Source organism: Macrobrachium nipponense, chromosome 31, assembly GCF_015104395.2.
Source record: "Macrobrachium nipponense isolate FS-2020 chromosome 31, ASM1510439v2, whole genome shotgun sequence".
NCBI classification, from domain to species: domain Eukaryota; kingdom Metazoa; phylum Arthropoda; class Malacostraca; order Decapoda; family Palaemonidae; genus Macrobrachium; species Macrobrachium nipponense.
In genome coordinates, this window is record NC_061093.1 from 53,888,206 (window position 1) to 53,906,301 (window position 18,096).

General features: G+C 42.0%; 1 protein-coding gene across 1 annotated transcript in view; it reads left to right on the plus strand.

Moving 5' to 3' along the window:
• Positions 1 to 18,096, plus strand: part of LOC135206969 (uncharacterized) — a 35,023-nt gene that overhangs the window by 16,359 nt on the left and 568 nt on the right. The window contains exons 6-14 of the mRNA XM_064238526.1: positions 517 to 1,210; positions 9,854 to 9,947; positions 10,751 to 12,442; positions 12,634 to 12,779; positions 13,589 to 13,700; positions 13,882 to 14,061; positions 14,451 to 14,543; positions 15,352 to 15,495; positions 16,416 to 18,096. The exon at positions 16,416 to 18,096 is cut by the window's right edge and continues 568 nt beyond it. Of these exons, the coding sequence (XP_064094596.1) occupies positions 517 to 1,210; positions 9,854 to 9,947; positions 10,751 to 12,442; positions 12,634 to 12,779; positions 13,589 to 13,700; positions 13,882 to 14,061; positions 14,451 to 14,543; positions 15,352 to 15,495; positions 16,416 to 16,496 (3,236 nt within the window). The 3' untranslated portion in view covers positions 16,497 to 18,096. The remainder of the gene's footprint in view (positions 1 to 516; positions 1,211 to 9,853; positions 9,948 to 10,750; positions 12,443 to 12,633; positions 12,780 to 13,588; positions 13,701 to 13,881; positions 14,062 to 14,450; positions 14,544 to 15,351; positions 15,496 to 16,415) is intronic.

The window sequence follows — 18,096 nt, forward strand, 5'->3', positions numbered from 1 at the left end:
AACCATGTTATTTATTATTATTAAATAAATGTGTGCAGTATGAGAAAAATATCCTTAGACTCAACCAAATGGTGAATAATGAAGTACATACTACTATGTTGGAAAGAGCCTAAGGCAATGAGTTGTAACCTTATATAAACTTAAAAAGTGTTGAAAATTAGGTTGATCATTAATGCTTAATGTACTGAAGAGAACTTTTGTATTTGCACCGTGGGTTATGATTATAATATAAGTGGTTATTTAATCAAATGCCTACTTATACATGTACTTCATTTCTTACATGGGGTCAGCCATAATATGATTAGTGGGAAAGTGCATTTATGTGTTTAATTTACATTATTTATGAATGTGACCATTCATATTTTGAGGTATATCATCTCTGAGGTATATCAATTTGTTTAATGGTGTGTTGTGTAAGGAAAGGGGCAAAACTACCTTTTTACCTTGTGTAACTATACACTTTGTATTTTTTCAGAATTTGGTTATGATTATTTTCATGACTGCATTCTCTTACAGCAACTTTGAAAGTTGAAGAATCAAACCTAGGACAGATGAACACCCTAAACATTAATCGCCTTCTCCGGAGACTAGAGGCAGCCATTTCTTGTGGGAAGCATGCTGAGGCTGCAAAACTTGCTCATGAACTGGCTGAGCTACGTGTGTCCTGCTCTGTTACTCGCACTCCCAAAGACAAGACTAGTTCTGACACTGGGACCCAACCATCTGCCATTTCTTCATCACCTCCAGATGTTAAAAGTAGTTATTTAAATCCCCAAAACAATGAAGCAGAGCTCCCGAGATCTCACACCCCCCATAGTAATGTGTCTGAATGTTTCTATGATGCTTGTGAAATGTTGGAAAATGAGGAATATGATGAGCATTATAATGATATGTCTGTGACTGACACTGATGATAATACCCAGACTGTAAGTTTGCTTTCACACAATGCTGTCGTATTAAAAGATCAAATTCAAACGTCAACCTCAGCTCAGTCCGTTAGTGGTAAGGAAGATGGCACGCACAACGTGCAGGAAGGTAACCCAACAGCAAATACCCAGAAAGCAGATTCCAAGGAGAGCTCTTGCTCTAGCATAAGAGAAAACCGAGTCGATCCGGCAAGACGAGAGGTAAAGTCTGACACCATCAGTAAATTCCCTGATGGTCCAAGCGATGTCAAAAACGTTATTGAAGATAAGGAGTTAATATTCAAGTAAGTTATCTGTTTTGTTTAGATTTTCTTTTGTAAATGTAAATAAATTTACAAATAATGCAGTATGTTAGTACTACAATGTAGGAACCTCTTGCTTTGATTTTGTTGTAGTTTTCATAGTGTAGTAGTCTGCTAGCTTTCAGAGTCCCATGCTCATTATATAATTAAAGTGTTTCCACACAAGCCCATTAGTTTTACAAAGCCAGTTCTTGTATCTGCTTGATTTCCATACACACCATGATAAGAAGAAAAACTATTCCATGGTGCCAATGTATCCAGTTATATCAGGTTCCTTGGTAGCAAACTGGATTACCTATCGAGTCTATTGATCTTTCCAGATCTGTTTTCTGTATTTGTTCCGACACGAATACAAACCCTCGGTCCTTTAACAATAGGAAGTAGCTAGCAGCAGCTGGAACGGTCGTAAGCTTCGAACAAGGGGAGAACGGTAGTTAACTGCTTGTCCGACAGTGCGCGCGCCCGCGCGCCTGAGAGGTGAAGAACCACTTTTGCTTTCGGCCGCGGGTGTGAAGGACGTGTTCGTCATCGCTCTCTGCCCGCTTCATCATCGTATGCTTTGTTTATATTGTGTTTTCTACTAACGGTGTGTTTGAGTTGGAAATGAAACTGTAAGTACTCTGTTTTCATTTTCATTACTTAATTATGGGTCAAGATGGAGCTATCGCCGTAGATGCGGCGGTTTCCGCTCTTTTCATGAAATTGATACCCTTGAATCATGTCTCGGTGCCGAGGGCGGGAGCGCGCTCGCACCGAGTCATGTATTTTGGGCGGAAGTGTGTAATTAAAATGTAAGTACTCCTTTCATTATATTTTATGCCCTGTGCGTTCGTTGCCGAGAACGTGAAGGCACTCGGCACGAGCCTCTTATTTTGTATAATAGAATGCAATGAAAGTGGAATCGCAATTGCAGTATTCTTTTTCATTTTCATTTATTATGTAATTGCATCAATTTTCATTTTGGATCAATTTCCGCTCTTACCCGGGAATTGATCCTTCCCATTTTCATGTATTTTTTATGATAGCATTATATTTTTGGATCAAGTTTCCGCTCTTACCCGGCATTTGATCCTTCTCCTATTAATTTCGTGTGAAAGTGAAATCGCAAGTGCGGTATTCTTTTTCATTTTCATATATTATTATGATTGCATCATTTTCATTTTGGATCAAGGTTCCGCTCTTTCCCGTGATTGATCCTTCCCCTTTATGTTGTGTGAAAGTGAATCGCAAGTGCAGTATCCTGTTTCATTTTCACATTATTGTCACGGCTGTGCGGGGGTGGGGGAAGCGAAGGTCTGCCAGGAAGTCGTCGGAAAGCTCTCCCGCGACTCCCTTGGTATCCGATTCTTCGTCTTTTTTCCTGCCCCCCCGCTCAGCTCCCACGAATGGCACCTTCCCCTTCGGGGGAGATCCTTCTCCTCGCCCGAACTGTCGAGCGTGGAGGAGGGCTCTCGGTGCCCCGACGTACAATTGTCTTCGGGGTCTCCCGTTCGTTCGGGGTGGGGCTAGCCCCCCCTGCGCAAGGGTACCCCTCCACTAATCACTCTTTTGTTGCTTCCGCAGAACGAGAAACCTGGGACAGGTGTGGGCGTCGTTGGGTCTGCAGGGCGTGCCTAGTGTCCAGGGGTTGTTTCAGCGTCTGGCGGGGGCGGGAGCGGTGACCACCACAACACTACCCCAGGGTACGCCGCCCCTCCTCAACTTGTGATACCCCGCATGTGATGACGGTGACGCCGACAGCCGCCGTTCAAGGGCCGATCGCTGTCGTGCCGAGGAGGGGTGTGCCGCTCCACCTGGGTTCTTTGTGCTGCCGACCCCAGACTTCCGCTGCCCAACCTCCCCTGGACCTGCCACTGGTACCCAGGATGTCGATGGCTAAAGCTAAGCCTCCTGGGTTACCTGACTTGCCTGCCGTACCGGCCGTACCTGCCACTACCGCTGTTCTTGCTGCTGGCCCAGCCGCTCTCGCCGCTCCTGCCCACGTTACTGCTGCCCCAGACTCAGGTCCTTCCAGACAGGTGCAGCCGGGCCGTGTTGCTTCGGCAATTGCCCCGGCTCCGTCCTGGATGGAGAATCTGACGTCTGTCCTGCGGGAGCTGACGAAGAAGAACAGGAAGGTGTCGTCGTCGTCGTCTGCTGCCGCCTCTTCCCCTTCGACTTCTAAGGCTACCAAGCCGAAGAAGAAGAAGGCTGCCTCCCCCCCTAAGAAGACTCCTTCGGGAACTTCTAAGGGCCCGTCCTTCTGCTGGTCCTCCTGCTCCTTCGGGAACAGGGCCCGTCTCCCCTTCCGCAAGGAAGAAGAAGACAGGGACCAGAGGGGTACCGGCTACCACCGGTACTTCCTCGTCTGGTGTTAGCGGCGCTGCCGCTACGCCAGGTGTCCCGTCTCGGTATCCATCGTATCCGCGAGAGGTTCCGAGTGTACGGTCTCCCGCGGGAGACCGTGCAGCCAAAGTTCTGGCGACAGAGTTCGCTCGGCACCAAGACCGCGGCACGGAGCAGAAGGCTGGTGAGAGCTGCTCAGGTGACTCTCGCCAGGCCAGCGGCCGCTCTCGCAGCGACCAGCTGGTAACCCGGGTTTCCCCCCAAGAAGGCTCCTTCGGGAACTTCTAAGGGCTCGTCCCACTCCCGTGGGATGGGGGGGTTCTTCTGCCGGTCCTCCTGCTCTTTCGGGAACAGGGCCCATCTCCTCTTCCGCAAGGAAGAAGAAGACGAGGACCAGAGGGGTACCGGCTACCACCGGTACTTCCTCGCCTGGTGTTAGCGGCGCTGCCCCTACGCCAGGGTCTGGCTCGGTCTTTTGTTCGCGAGAGGTTCCGAGTATACGATCTCCCACGGGAGAGAGTATAGCCAAAGTTTTGGCGCCAGAGTTCGCTCGGCGCCAGGACCGTGGCACGGAGCAGAAGCTGGTGAGAGCCGCTCAGGTGACTCTCTCCAGGCCAGTGGCCGCTCTCGCAGCGACCAACTGGTAACCCTGGTAGACATGACTGTCTCTGACAAGCCACGGGCTGAGGCTGGGAAGAGATTCCCCCCTCCCGATCGTTGGTGCCAGCCTCGGCTGGTACCAGCGGTATGACGCGCCGTGAGGACACGCACCGGTCTCACCGCGACATTGGTCTCTGCAGGTCTCCTGACCGCTGCTCCCACAGGGACCGGGCGGATAGGAGGACCAGCAGCAGCTCCTCTGCACACGAGATCGGGGCCGCTGTTCTTGGTCCAGCCGTTTCCCTGGGAAACGGCTCGACTAGGCCTGCAAGTTGGTGATCGCCTGCAGCCCTCCAAGCCCGCTGGTTCTGCCAGCGAGCGAAAGAGGAGCGTCATGTCTTCCTCTCCCGTGCCTGCAACTTCCTCGGTTTGCACCAGGAAGAGCGAGGCACAGCGGGGTGATTGTGAGGGGCATGCCCCACACGATCCCGTCACGACGCCGTAAGTACCAGGTATGATCTTCAGACCGACCAGGATGTACGCGCAAGTGGCAGGAGGAATCCGAGAGGGGTCTATCGCAGTTCCCCCTCCTTAAGGGGGAGGTTCTCGGAATGCTCTTGTTCGAGGGGCTTGACGGTTCTACTCTGCAAGATGCTGTGACTTCCGAGATTCAGAGGAATTGTACTGAGGTTATTGCGCTGATTCGTCAGCACAACGACCTCGGGGAAACATCGCCGCTCCCACCAGCAGAGCCCGCGTCACGGCTCAAGTCGTTCTGAAGCTCGAAGAAGGGAACCCAGACTGACGGTGGGCTTGCCGCGATCGGAGCTTCTCGACTCTGTTCTGGACCAGGTAGAGCCTCTCGTCTCCGGACAAGATGGCTCGCTCAGGTCTGGCCGGTCGAACAAGCTAATTCCACCTCCTCTACTGCGACACAGCGGCGTTTCTACAGAGTATTGCAGCGCTCCCCCTCCCCTCCTCGGTCCTCCTGAGAGGTTTCGACCTCGATGAGGACTGGAGTGATCAGAGGACGGTATCGGCTCTCTCCTGTCAGGTGTCGATCAGCCCCACCCAGACGACGTTGACAGTGGCGGCAGATCCTTACCTACAGTGCGAGTTCGTAACGTTCCTCGGGGGGGAGGGGGGGAAACGTTTTCTGACAATATGTTTTTCCAGACTGAGAGGCCATCACCGCAAGGCGATGGCTGCTCCTACTCTTCTCCAACTGCTAGTTCCGCTGGGAAGGCGAGCGAGTATCCAATTCCTCCCCCATTCCCTCTCTCCTTACGGATACGAGGGAAAGGGGAGGGATCCTACAGAGATTTCTCTGTAGGTTCCCACGTTGGGGACTGCACTACCGGGGGGACCTTCGGGTCCTACCTGACGTAACCCCGGCGGTGGAGGAGGGACCCTGCACCATCTCCGATTTCTACGGGAATCGAGAGAACCACCAACCGATATTCGTTTAACGAATCCGGTGGGGGTTTCGCTGGGTGCTTAGAATTCTGTGGAATTTCTAGCTCACACAGGCGAGACCACTGTCCAAAGGGAGTTAGACGAGTATTCCCGATAATTGTTACCACGATAATCGGGGATCTCGCCGAATGCTCGAATTCCTGGAATTCTTAGCGTTGGAAGAAGACTGCCGCCGAAGGAAGATCTCTCACAGTAGGCGGCCAACCCTGGAATAGAGAGAACGGACGGGAACATCCAGTTTGGCTTGAACTATCGTCTTCGGTATTCTGTTCATCATTGAAGCTTTCCTTCGGGGAAGAATTCTCCTTCACTCTCTTTGTTAGAGATTGAAGGTTGTCGATCTCCAATCCTTATTTTGTTTTCTTGAAGGAAAAGAATTTAGGGTGGAGATCATTGTTCAGAATCCTACAAATATACTACGTATATTAACCTCGCGACATGATTCTGCTAAGCAATTGAATGGTCCGAGGGGTAGGCGCATATCCTAGTTACTCTACGGATTGCGACGACTTAGACGAGGAGGATTCTAATTGAACTGCAACTCGGGGTTGCCTGCAACCTCCCAGGAGCTTCCAGTTTCAATTCTATATACTTATGGTTTTGTCACGACAACACCATTTCAGCTTTTGTATTTACCGAAATTCGTTTCACCTAAATATAATTGCTCGAGCATATCTTTTTATGCTCGGTGGTTCTAGCCCGAGGCAACTCAGTACCAGCTGCTGCTTCGAGATGCACGGTTGGTTATGTCTTTCTCCCCTGCTTTGATTGAATACCAACTGTATCTCTGCCCAACAATCACGGACTTAAGTCTCTGATTAACTGGGATTCTCGCATACATGAATGACCATCTACTGCTGTGACGCTCGAATTCATCGCCTTCAGTATTGCGAGAATTTACAACAGAGATATCTCTTTGACTTTCATCTTTCTGTTTACCGCACGGTAACAGAATTCTGTAATAGTCTCTTGCTGCATCGCACTGCGATAATGCAAATGATTTTTGCGGAATCTGAGTTTGTCCTCAAAATATCTCGTATTCGGAGGTGTGCAATTGTTCATTGTTCACCCCGGATTAGCAGATGTATTGAAAGCTCTACTTCCAAACGTTCAGCCCATGAAAAGCAGTTCTTTAGGCAGTACTCCCATGTGTTTTCATTACTGAAGAACGCCCCGCTTTCATTGCAACCACGACTTCTCACCGGACAGCAATGAAATAGCGGTTAGCATTTTCAGTCATTTGTAAGCACAGGTTCAGAATCTTGAGATTCCTTCTCTCGATTCAGCGGGAAGACGTAGGTTGCATTCATTGTCTACCTTCGTCTTCAACGGCACATAGTGTTGTTTCTCCTTAGCTGAGATTCAACTACTATGAGAGTGTCTTGCCTTCAGGGACCTAGGTCTCTAGAAGGCAATTGACTTTTGCCTTTGAGCATATGCCTTAAGAGAATCATCACCTCGCTGTCCGGCATTGGTGACAAACAAATACATTATTTGTTTGGTCTCTCGGCATAACCCTTTAAAAGGCGAAGGTCACGTGACTTGGACAACTTGCCTCACTTCCGATACCGAACCAGTCAGTCAGCAGCTGTCAGAGCGCCCGAGTCAGTTACGAACTACGCTGTGGACTTAGTTCGGTTGTTACAGAGCAATCATTACTTCGTCTTAATAGCCTGTCACAGTACCCATACCATCGACACCCACCATGGAGTGTCGGTGTCCTATCCACTACCGAGAACTTCGCTGCATGGGGATAGGAGGATGCGAGACTCTTCATTGCAGATGGACAGACCAGTATGGGTACTGGACATCACCGAACTCGAGAAGAGGGATAGGTTATGCGACTATTCCCTTCTTTTCCTCTGAGGGAACTGCATGACTTTTCCTGCGAAGTCAAGCATCCAGGGGATGGGGATCCGTGACGCTCTATTTCGTATCGAACTTCGTAGCGAAGACTCAGAACCCTTCGTTCCCTGACGATCGGTTCGAGTCCTTCACAATCCACTCCCTAATGGACTTCACCGCCTTCGATGCGAAGGAGATGCTGCTTTGTCCGCAAGAACTTCTCCGTGGCGCAGGTACTGAAGGCAGGGGTCTGGGACCACATGCACCTCTTTCTACCTTCGGGATATTGCCCACAGGTCCTTGGATCTTTTTCCTTGGGACCCGTGGTGGCTGCTCAACACGTTGTGTAGCGAACCCAGACCCTTGCAGGCTGAACAGCATCGAGTCCTGGTGTGACTGTAGGAATGGATGAGTGAATGAGAGTGTGACTGGCTCCTCTTCCCATCTTTTTCTTCCCCTCTACCTGTGGGTAGAGGGACATGGTCGTCACCCTGCTGGATAAGGACGAGATGCAGGTGAGCTACTCAACGGAGCCCCATCCTATCCCTTTCACTAGGGATAGGAGCATATATCCACCACTTCCTCCAACAAGGGGGAGGAAGTGGATGCCAGCTTGAGACAAACCCATACTTTATGTTGCCTCTTGCAAACAGGAACAAGTTCTTGCTTGCTGGTATGAAGAGATACGCTTGCCTCTCTCTTAGTACTTGGCCCAGAGGTCTGACCATTGATCCTGCGGTGCACACCCCGATCAATCGGACAGAGGCTTGGTCCCCTCCCTCACTCTTATGACCAGGGAGGTATTCCAAGGTTGGATGAACACCAGTCTGTTCACCAAAAAGACTCAGATTCCTCCCACCAAGAAGTGAGTCTTCCTATTGTTAAAGGACCGAGGGTTTGTATTCGTGTCGGAACAAATGGCAATTTGTCAAAAATTGCATTTTTCCTAACTATACAAACCTGAGGTCCTTTACATATAGTCCCACCTCATGCCACCCCTCACTCTGCATTTTTTTGCATGGGCCTAAAGCAAAAGTGATTCTTCACCTCTCAGGTGCGCGGGCGCACGCACTGTCGGACAAGCAGTTAACTACTGTTCTCCCCTTGTTCGAAGCTTACGACCGTTCCAGCTGCCGCTAGCTACTTCCTATTGTTAAAGGACCTCAGGTTTGTATAGTTAGCAAAAATGCAATTTTCGACAAATTGCCATTTTTGGATTACCTTATTATGAATATAATTTTATTTGATTGTTTAATTGGTATTTTTCCTTACATAATAACGAAGTAGTACAGCATTTTGAATTTACGTGAAAATCCGTTTTTAGACTTCCATTCTTTTGATTGGTAGATAAATGGGAAGGATTCCTAGGATTGTTGTACCTTAAGAAATATAATGATGCTAATCCTCTAAAAATTTTCTCATGTCAGTTTTCAATTTTGTTGGCATTTTTGCAGACAATCATATGTCATCTGTTGCAGAGATATGCACTAGTGCTGTCTATTAGGAATATGTCCTCTCTGCATAAGCATTTACCAGTGCAGTCTGATAATGTGATGTTAATTCATGAATGTAAAAAAATTAACAAAGCCAGTAACTTTCCTACTTCAGAAAAAGTGTGACTGTTGCTGCTGATATAGTGGAAATTGTATGGAACATGGTTATATATTCACCACTAGAACTGTTTGTATTTTTATATATATTTTCTTAATGTAAAATTTCTGTTTTGTAGACAGTAGATTGTAAAGTATCTAGGTGTGATGTAAGGACAGGCTATGCCATCTTCAAGAATAAACACTACTGGAGAGGCAGCTGTGATGTTTGCTTAAATATCAAAATTGGAGGTTTTGATTTCTTTCTTTCCTGTGTTCTGAAAAAGCACAAAGGCCATTTTCTGCTACCTGTTGAAACAGTTGCTTGTAAAGAAGGCTAAGTGACCTAGAAAGCGTCTAATAAGAGACATTCCCCAATTTTTGCTTCTGTCGAGCCCTCAGTTCTTACAAGGTATCTTAAGACTCGGAAGCCTGTTTACAGTTAGTAGCAGGGAGGAAAATTAGCAGGTGTTATACAATTATTCAGAAATTGTGTTGTCAGGTCTGAATGAAAATTCTAATGATAAAAATATCTAAAATAAACTACATAAATTAATGGACTCGTATGGTGTTTATACCTCTTTTAAATGAATCTCTTGAAGACCTTTGGTGTCAGGGAAAACTTGGTGCTTACATTGGCTAACACCACACAGTATGATGTTTGCAGTGAATAAGTGGTTTGCACTTCTGGAGTTTAAAAATTATTTAAAATACTCGATGTATTTTGTTGCATATGTGCATTATGTATGTTAATTTGAAATACTCATCAAGATTATTTTGCCTTTTCTAGTGTCAAGATGTATGTTGAAGACAAGAACAGCCATCAAGGGCCATTCGCCTTCTCTGTGATGGCGTCCATGACTGTTGGTGAATTACGAGATAAGGTAAGTTTTGTTACATGGCAAAAAGTCACTACAATTGTAAAATAGACATCTCATCAACTAAATACTGTATGCTGTATTTATTTATCCTGTATGGTGTAGAACTAGGATGGCTCTTATAATGTAGTCAAGATTGCGAGGAAGGGTGAAAATGTATAAACATGACTGTAATTGTAATAAAGACAAGTAAATTCGATAACAAATGCACTGGATAAGGAGAAAATCAGTGAACTATGGAGTAGGGTGAGAGTTATGGAGGTAGAGGGAGTAGCTTCTGTATTCATAAAGTTCCATGATAGAATAAAAATTTGAAACCTCACTGTAAGGCACATTGAAACTAAAAGTTACTTGTTACGTTTATGAGTTTTGGGTAAAGGACTTAGTAAAGGACCTACAGTCTACTGTATACTAACCACTTATCATTATTAGTAAAGGGCCTGCAGTCTACTGTATACTAACCATATTTTTATTATATACAGAACATGAACCTTATTCATATAGAACAGGCCCACAGGGACCATTGACTTGAAATGCAAGCCTCCAAAAAATATGGTGTTCATTTGAAATAAATAACAAAGTAATAAGGAATAGAAAAAGAAGAAATCAGTTTTGTATAAGAAAAGTAAAAATACATTAAAAAATTAATCAATAGATAAAAATTAAGCAGACCATCAAAATACATACAAGGAAAACTTTTAGGGTAGTAATGGATCGCAGCTTCGCTTGAACTGGTGAAGTTCCTCAATGGATCTTTTGAAGTTCTGAAAAAAGTTGTTTCAAACTAACAATTTTATTCCCCTTTACAGGTGTACCAGGATTTTGGGTTTCCTCCTCAGTTTCAACGGTGGATCCTAGGACGTCGACTGGCGGACGATGATAGTCTCACCCTAGGTCACCACAAAGTAACGGCCGAAGGATGCCCAATTTTCCTCTATCTAGTAGCACCAGCACCCGAACCTTCCCGTAGCAAAATTTCCCTTAATGAGGAGAACTATGCCAAATACTCTCTTAATCAGAGTAATTCAAGGTCTTCCATTAACAGTTCTGGTCCAAATTATGAACGCGTATACAGTGCTGAAGGTGTGAAGCCGAAATTTTATAATCCAGATACTCAGAGGTATGAGCTTAGTGTAGATACGGATTACAGTGATTTAAATGATGATGAAGAGGATGAAGATGATGAAGATGGTAACAGTACTGATAATGAAGATGAACTGCAAGAAAATAATGTAGAAATGTACCAGAATGTAGCTAATGTTTACAATGGACATGAGGGTCAACAGAGTGTAAATAATAGACAACTACTTTCAGAGAATCTGCAAAATGAAGAAGAGCTTCCTACTGCCTTTTCAGATGCCAGTGGGACTGACGTTGCCTCCATGAATTCCTATGTGGGAAATATAAGTAACAAAGATGGCACGCCTTCTGAACCCCAAGAGGGAACCTCAGGGAATCCAACATATACAAATGTAGATGGATTACCTCCCCATCAAAATGAACCAATTTATCAGGCAAACGTTTATCAAGAACAGGTAAAGGCTTATGAGCCAAATCAAGAGACTCAGAATGATTCGTCGGGTAAAAAATCATATTACAAACATGCTTTGACACCAGAACTTCTAAAACAGAAGAGAGTAATTAGGGAGTTGCAGCATCAGCAACATTATGTACAGGTACCACTTGTAAGGCAAATTGATCCTGAATCTCATTCCATGCAGTCTGTGTCACATCAAGAGCTGCAAAACATTCCCCCTACAACATCCAATTTGCTGAAAGCTGAAGAGTCTTATTATAACTTAATGCAGCAAGTAACTCCCATAAATCCTCCAGTGTCTGTTGAATCAGTTAAGCCTCTGCAACAAGTAGTTCCAAAAGACCCACAAAGTCAGTCTCAGGAAAAAGCTGCTCAAGTTCCCACTCCAAGCCGTTCTTCCTCCCTTAATTTCCAGCAGAAGATAGGGCAGATGAACCAAGCCCAGCATTCTGCTAATAATAGCCAAGCAAAGTCTTTAAAAAACCAACAGACTTCTCAGCTGCTGCCATTGTCTCCAAACCCACCTAAAAATCCCTCTGGAGGTAATAATTCTACCTTGTATCCTGTACTTCCTAACCAGCAGTCTTCACAGAATATGCAGCTTCCTAAATCTGTTCCTCTGTACAGCCAGGTTCAAAAAAAATCTAACCAAGTCAGTAACAAAGAAGAAGTCTTGCAGCAAACAGAGTTGACTACAAAGAAAAAGATGGAACAGGATTCACAATATGCATCAGCATCTCAACAACACAATAAAGGAAGTAGTTCCTCTGGGCCTCAAGCTGTAGATGGAGTTTCATTGAAGAAGGACCAGGTGTCTGTCATGACTCCGTCAACTCCAGTACATGGATGGGTTTGTCCAAGTTGTACTCTTGTTAACAAATGGGAACGACCAGGCTGTGAAGTTTGTGCCACTGAGAGACCTAGTGCAGCACACAGTGGAACAGCTAGCGGTAGCGCAAATAAGGTACAGTAATAAATGCATGCAAGGGAATACAGTCCCCAGAGTTAGTTCCCCTGTGAGTATGACAGATTCATGTCAGAATTAATCTCTATGAAAAAATTCTTGAAAATGTATTATTGCATTGATTAAATACGGTACAGTACTATATGTAATGCTCTATTTTCTTCTCGCTGAATTTTAAACTTTTTTTACAGCTGTCTGGCATAGGTGCCGCAATGTCTGTTCTTGAACTTCAAGGTTGTGTTCCTAATCAAGAGCCCTTTGAATGTCTCGTGTGTTTTTTGGATATTGGAATTGGTGAAGGAGCAGTCTTACGGGATTGTCTTCATACATTTTGCAGGTACGTAAATGTTTGTCATATGTACCTAAATACTTAATAGTGACACAGGGAATACTAAATACTCTCTTAGCTCCATTGCAGTACTTTCTGACTGTTTATATTTGATATAGAATGACAATGTCCTCATACCTGAATGAATTTGAGAAATTTTGTTACAGTAGAATGAAACTTGAAGGTCCTGTTGAAGTATAGTTATGTAGCAATTTATTTAGTGTGGGGAATTATTTTTAAAAGAACCATTTTGTTATAATAATGTAGATATGCCACCTATGTTATTGCTTTTCTTTAAAATATGTACTCTGTTGAAAAGATTTAATTTTGATTGGGCTCATGTTAGAATTCCGTGTAATGCCATAGCACATATATTTTTTTTCTTTTTGCTATTCTGAAAGTTAATATAGCTAATGATATTGCATAAAATTATACCTGTCAATCATTGGGTAATGTTCCTTTGAGACCAATTGTGAAAGGAAATACTATATTGTATGTCACCACTGAGAATTGTTAGCTCCAGCGACCAAGACAGAAAGAAGAAATGTTGGAGTTTTTTGTTACATTATGGGAACAGATGCATCAATTTGTGAGTGAAGCTACACAGTTAGAAAGATGGTAGGAAAGTGAGGTCAGTAGAGGGGCCAAGTCTGACTGTTATGGAAGAGAAAAACTGTTATTTTGAAAGATTTTTAGGCATCTGTTTTTTCCATTACTGATGTACGTATTAGGCTCAGGCAAGAAAAAGGTTTATATCTGTGAAACCTTAAAGATAGTAATGTAAATACTACAGTCATATATCTTCTTTCTTTTAACAGGGATTGCTTAGCTAATGCCATCAGGTTTTCTGATACTGCTGAAGTGAAGTGCCCTTATCGGGACAACCAGTACTCATGTGATTTCTCTCTGCAGGACAGAGAGATCAAAGCTGTAAGTTTTAGGTGAAACAGAGGTATTATAAAATAAGACACTTGTACTGTAATTCCTATGTTGTACTATGCCCTTTTTATAACACTCCATGAATAATGACCTTTGTATCTATAGTATACATTGTACTACTTAGAAAGTTTAGCAAACATGAATAATGACTTCACAAATTGTTTTTCAACAGCTTTTGACCCCGCAAGAATATGAGAAACACTTGAACAAGTCCGTCAAGCAAGCAGAAGGCTCAATGCATAATGTTTTCCATTGCAAGACCCCAGACTGTTTAGGGTTTTGTCAGTTCGAAGATAATGTCAACGTGTTCCTGTGTGATGTTTGCAAACATACTAACTGCCTCACTTGTCAGGTACAGTTTCTGTTTTAGATACAGTATTGAAAAGCCATTTAAACAAATTCATATATGTATGCTTCTTATTTGGTATGAATTTTTTTATATGCAACAAGTTGTTCAATAAATCATTACTTATGAAAGGTTACAGAGGAATGGACAGACTTAAGACTGCTAATTTGTGATTTTTTTCTTTTTCATGATAAAGACACTTGCTTTTGCAATATAAAGTAATTTTGACAAGCTATTGTAACATTTTAGCAATCTTGAATTTTGCTAAAGTGAGTCTCTTTTTAAACTACGAACAGGAGGAAATATTGAAAACTCAGCTGCTTATTAGCTGCAGTATGGAGATGCTGGTTTGATTACCCTCAGTATGCTAAAAACTTTCTGAAATATTCCCTCAGGCACAGCATGAAGGTAAGACATGTCAGGCGTATCAAGATGAGCTGGCTGGGAAGGTCGATGAGGCTGCCATGAAAACAAAGAAGTTTTTCGATGTGAGTAGATTCCTTAAATTTTATAACTTACAGTAGATTCTTGATTCTGTACACTTCTGCATAAAATGATATCTAGTTTATCATATATTTGCTTGTAGCTTTTGTCCTTGACTCATTTGTATTCTTTTGTTTTTGATAGCCTTCACATTCTTATTATCCTTATCGTTAAATTTGTTGCTTCCAATGTTACTATTTTCTTATACAAGGTAATAATTTCAGAATAGCATTGTATGCAGTAGTGTGGAGACCAGACATGTACTATAATTGAGCAAATAAATTAGTTCTTGTCTAAGCAATGTTATCATTGTTAAGGGACATACTCTTTGTCTGTCATTATAATAAGTTCTTGTTTGTGTAGCCTTGAGTGGAAAGAATAAGTTAAATTTGTGTATCATTTTTTATTTTATTTTTATGTTATATTAGTATCAGTATTCGGTGTTATGTAATGTGATCAAATACTTCTATGGATAAATTCAAGTCATCAGTATTTTCAATATGTGCGTGTTTGTATAGCAGTACAAGGTTGCAGTTATTTCTGATGCTGATATCCATTGTTCATGTGTGTATTAAATGTATTTCTGCTTAATTACAAGTAGTTTTCTGAGTACATGTGAAGGACACATTGTGTGTGCTTTCTTGCTGGAAGTGTAGCTTCTATAATTAAAACTGTTTTTATCCAAGAAATATCATGTTTTCATTGCATTTAACTCAAGAAATGTAAGAGATGTCAAAATTTCTTTGCATTTAATCCAAGAAGTGTTACATTTTCTTTGCATTTACTCCAAGAAATGCCATGCTTTCTTTGCAGGACATGATTCGAAGGGGAGATGGTTTACCATGTCCCAAATGCTCAGTGATGCTCGTTAGGAAGTGGGGGTGTGACTGGATGCGTTGTCCTATGTGTCGCACGGAGATTTGTTGGGTTACGAAAGGGCCAAGATGGGGACCTGGGGTGAGTGTGATGAAAAGCCCTTTCTAAATTTGGTTTAAACAATCTTTTAGATAGAGTTTTAAGGTGACTGAAGGTATATACTCCCAAGTGGTTTATTTATGAATAAGAAAACTTAAAAAGTGGTTCTATTTAGTAGTTGCATATTTCAGATATATATCTACAGATCAGAGAACCATGATGAAGTTGCAAATAAAATTTCATTTTATGCTATTCCTTTTATTAAGTAGTTTAACCAGACCACCAAGTCAAAATACACAACTCTCATTCCAATGAAACTATAGGGGGAATGGGGTGGAGCCAAATTGTGTAATAAAAAATTATTATAAATCTACAAAGAAGGTTTAGTTAGGTACTGTGCAATAACCACGAAGTCTCTTAATGAAGTTTGTGTACAAGGACGCATGTAAGGAGTTCAAAGTTAGAAGTTGAAGTAAGTTGAAAGCAAAATATGAGACGATAGACAAAAAGAAAAAAAGGGGAACTTGTAAGAAGACAAGGAGAATACAATAAATTAAGGAAAAATGAAGAGGCTATGCAGCATAGGTTTAAAGTAGAATCCATCCTTTGAAATGGAAATGATTTCATAGGTAACTCAAGTACTTGCATATAAAGATAGCTGGAATAGCAGAATAGCATAGTTATTATTGAATGTTTTCTTTTCATACATTTCTCAAGCAACATGATCATTGTAGTGTTTAGTATAATTTAACTTCAAAGCCAAGAATTTGAATAGTATTTTGATGTGCAAATGCTTAGAAACTGAAAAGGATGTGCAGAATTTCAGTTTATGTTTAAGGTAGACCAGTTTACAAAAAGGTTTTAGTTTCCATACTTATGCAAAATGATGTACAATAATTCTCATATGTATTTCAGTATTACACATTTGAATCATCTTTTTATTTATCTTTTATCTCATGCAGGGTCCAGGAGACAACTCGGGAGGGTGTAAATGTGGTGTCCGAGGACAGAAATGCCATCCTAAATGTACTTACTGTCACTGACAAAAATGTTTACCAGACTTAGTCTGGAAGATTTAATTAATTACCAATATAAAATTTAGGTAACTAATTGTTTTGGATTAGCTGTGTAAAACTGAATTTTATGTTGGTTTTCTGAGCTTATTTTACTCTGCTCTAGACAATGGTTTTCAACAAATCCTTGGTAGAAAACTTGACTTGGAGATCAGTTTTTTATGTGTTAAAATTGTGTTAATTCATTGTACTAGTAAATGTAATTGTCACAAATCTGTTTTCTGGACAAAATTGGCTGTTTGGAAATGCATGAAAAGTGATCATCCAGTAAGTTTTCAAGGCAAAGTGCAATATTTGTTGCTTTCCACTTTTTCTAGAGTAACATGCAACTAGACTTAGTCTATGGCTGTTGGGTTGCAGGATCATAACTCATTTCATTGTTCTTAATTGAATGACCTTTGCCTGTGATGTAAGGTCATGCAAAATATGATGTAATTTACTTCTTCAGGAAATAAATTACAGGATAAAACACTGAAAATACAGGGTAAGAAAAGCTGCTGCACTTTGTTGGAATATGTAGGAAACCAGGCTTCTGCATAATGCAAAATTGATGATATGTAAGTGAAACTCATTTTGGTAATGGGACAACTGATGAGTTGTGAATTGAAATTTGGTGTGCGATAAGTGGAGTTTTGGCTAGACATTATTTTTAAAGTCTAGTAGGTATGCGTCAGACATTTGGCTCTTGTTTTTTGAGTGATGGAATGTGCAAAACTCAGTCACAAAAATAACAAAAGATTGATCAAGGTGATGAACGTGTTTTGTGTGGTAAGGAAAGAAAGGTATTTGTTTTGAAGTTCATTATGAAGCTATAATAAGTATGATGGAAAAGAAATGGAGGTAGTTATTATTATATAAAATTATTGAAAGAAAAGTGTCTGCAGTAAAAATTCAGAAGTTTGAAAGAGTCATAATTGACTTTGATATTTTATTGAGATTACTTGTGTTTTAGTTTTAAAGATACTTTTCATTATGTTCATCTAGTCTTGACATTTTCTAGTCATCAGTTGGTGACGGGTAATATGTGATAAGGTACGTTACTAAATTTATTTGTTGTGTAAAAATAATCGCCAGAGGATATAAATTGCAAGCAGTCTGTTCTATGATAAGATAGCCAATATACTAAATGTTTTTATGTAAATACTGTACTGTATACTGCAAAAGACAGTAAGATATATCGTTATATGGTTCTGTATGCATTGTACTGCACGGTGTTTTGTAGAAAATGCCGTAATTATTTCCAAGTCTTGGAAAGGAAGTATTGTTGGTGCTTTTAAAGCAGTGCGTCGGATAATAGGTTCATGAGGTGATATTTCACGGTTATTTGACCATTTTGTGTGCAGCTTCTTGGAAGTTTTCCCTCCTTATTGTAACATTGTACATAGAAGTGGTTTTGATAGGTACGTTAGGCTACATCATTTTGTACGTTTTTACTTTTGCACTTGATTCCTCTTAAAATAGCCACTTGTAAATTCTTCGACTTAGATTGTAATGACTTTAATTGAGCTTTAAAAATGCACTGTACATATGAGAGTAAATTTATGTGTGTTGGAAACTAATTTTAATACCA